The 2,313-nt window shown below is 41.6% G+C and overlaps 1 protein-coding gene across 1 annotated transcript; it reads right to left on the bottom strand.

Moving 5' to 3' along the window:
- Nucleotides 1-145: 145 nt before the first annotated feature.
- LOC140304238 (fibronectin type III domain-containing protein 11-like) lies at nt 146-1,650 on the bottom strand. Its single transcript, XM_072383218.1, has 2 exons — nt 1,510-1,650; nt 146-998 (listed from the first exon to the last, which is right to left on the bottom strand). Exons 1-2 carry the CDS (start codon nt 1,645-1,647, stop codon nt 210-212), a joined length of 927 nt encoding a protein of 308 aa, XP_072239319.1. The 5' UTR covers nt 1,648-1,650; the 3' UTR covers nt 146-209.
- Between the last annotated feature and the right edge of the window lie 663 nt (nt 1,651-2,313).

Here is a 2,313-nt window from a genome sequence, read left to right as displayed (position 1 = left end):
AAAATCAAACTGAAGACTGAAGGAAGAAAAAGTACAGAAAAGTTGGCTGCTGTGCCATACAAATGTGAGCTTTATTTTTTCTACTTTACTGAATCAGTCATTTTATCAGAGCAGGAATTCCCACTGTTCTTTTCTTTGTGTGAAGTGTGTCAGCTAAGCATTTCTTTTTTTACAAGGACAGATGGCTGAACCTCACTTTGCTTTCTAACTCAAAAAGGTATACTTTGCTTCTGTTCGGAAACATCCAAGGTCTTCAGGATGATGGTGTCAGACCATGGCCCATACACCAAGTTGATAGCATCTACTCTCTTAACAGAGAACTGATAGTATTTATTAGAAAGCAAGTTGGTGACCTGTATACTGTATGACTGGCACGTAGCTTTAGCAAGCTGGCAGTGTTCATTGAGAGCTGGGTAAAAGCGCTGTACCTGGATCTCGAACACTTGGTCCAACTCTGTAAACTGCTCACCTGTGAGGTGCCAACACAGATAAACAGAACTGTGTGTCACTTTTGAAACATCCCTGTTGAATATCACTGGCCTCATAAGAACCATTGATGCCCTGAGTTGTGGTACTGGAGAGTGCACTGTGCTGTAGATGAGCGGACTCTGAAGGTTTAGTGGCCTGGGATTCCAAATTATTCTTCTCTCAAAGTCTCTCATGTGATGGTGGATTTGATGGAGTCTTTGCTGTGCAGAAGCTGCAATGTCACTGTCCTTCAAACCCTTGTTGTACTTTACAACAAAGGCTTCCAGCTCCTGACTGCCACTGATGATATCTTGAAAGAGCAGTCCTAGAAGGCTGAGGAGGACCTTCACCTGTGTCCTAGCCACAGCTACGGTGCGCTGAAGCCTCCCTTGGTCAATGAGAGACCACAGTGTGCTTTTGGACAAAGGTGGAATGCTCTGCTGGTCATTGGTGGTTGGTATCAAATCATCTTGCTGTATTACCAGGTAGTATGAGCTCCTCTGCATGATTAGCAACTTTTCTTGCATCACCTTGGAAAGACAGCAAATGCATAATTTAAAATACAGGTTATTTGCCAACTAAAGGTTTTCAGTATTGTCGAACTTTGAGCCTAAACATATATGTAGGTAAAACAAAGGTAACTGAATAGACCATGTAGATGCTCACACCCATCAAAAAAGTTACAGCATGGTAGCAAAAGCTGAACTAAAGCTTGTAGAATTTAACATTAAAAACCTTGTATTATTGTCAATGAAGTATCAAAAGAGAAGAAAGTCCTTTGCAGATTCATTAGAAATAAAGTCCTATGGTGCACAATGCAGTCTGAAACAGACTTTTGGTGTCTGTAACAGCTTAAAAGGCACAACAAGTTGTGAGCTGTAACAAGCAAGTTGTTGCATATGTGACTGAATGAGACTCACAGATTGCTTTATTTGTTTTGTTGACAAAAGGCTGTTGACTTATAAAGCCCACAACCACTTAATACCAACTAAATAATATTACAGAAGGACATCCACAGCTGTACTAAGCGTTATCACTTGCCATGATAGAGCTGTCACTGAGTGTGGTGCAGAGCAGCTCATGGATCTGGTCCTGGAGGTTTGGCGGAGCATCCACCTGAGTTTTGGACTGTGATTCACAGCCATCTGAGCTTATACAGGCCAGCTTGACTTCGTCCATGCTAACTGTGACATACATTCACAATTGTAAAGGCAGGCAGGCAGATGTCAAAGTGAGCTAAGCTGGTCCAAAAAAATCCATCACGCTTCAAAAAAGTAAGCAACCAGGAGGAATTTCTGGCCTCTCAGGATACAGCCTGTAATTTATTCCAAAGACCAACATAAAAGTGAGAGGGAGAAACACAATAGTCATGCACTATTGTAATCATAGTAACAAATTATTTGTTGCACTTTGTTGTATATATCAGTGGACAAGATAAAGGTCCCAACCGGTGCTATCCTTACATATATCAGCATGGCAGCAGTTTACTGTAACCACTTCAAAGTCCAAACTCGTTTCTCTACAAAGCAGCCAATCACAGTAATCTGCAAGCACACGTCAGGCAGCTGCTGTGACAGCCTTAACCCTATGTCTGCTACATCTCCTTACAAGATTATAACTCCCGTAACTCTAACCCTTTCCATGTCACAGTAAATGCACATGTCTGTGTAGAGAGATCATCTGATATCAGCAGGCCTGCACCTACATGTCCCTGAACACAGAAATCCTGAAACAACATGCACACATGAAGTAAAAAACACCTTTTCTCACACAATTTCATAAACTCTGTGTAGTTTCATGGCTAAATCTGTTGGTTTCCTTAGCCAGGCAACTTCTTGGAATTGA

Source organism: Leuresthes tenuis, unplaced genomic scaffold (genome assembly GCF_036924035.1).
Source record: "Leuresthes tenuis unplaced genomic scaffold, fLeuTen1.0.hap1 SCAF_3, whole genome shotgun sequence".
Classification (NCBI taxonomy): Eukaryota; Metazoa; Chordata; class Actinopteri; order Atheriniformes; family Atherinopsidae; genus Leuresthes; species Leuresthes tenuis.
This window is presented reverse-complemented; position numbering and strand designations above follow the sequence as displayed.

What these genes read in the sequence shown, in the direction of transcription:
- LOC140304238 (XM_072383218.1), bottom strand. Translation starts at nt 1,647, where the DNA reads ATGGACGAAGTCAAGCTGGCCTGTATAAGCTCAGATGGCTGTGAATCA. An exon ending in TCAGTGACAGCTCTATCATG is followed by an intron (nt 999 to 1,509) that starts GCAAGTGATAAC and finishes TGTCTTTCCAAG; the next exon opens with GTGATGCAAGAAAAGTTGCT.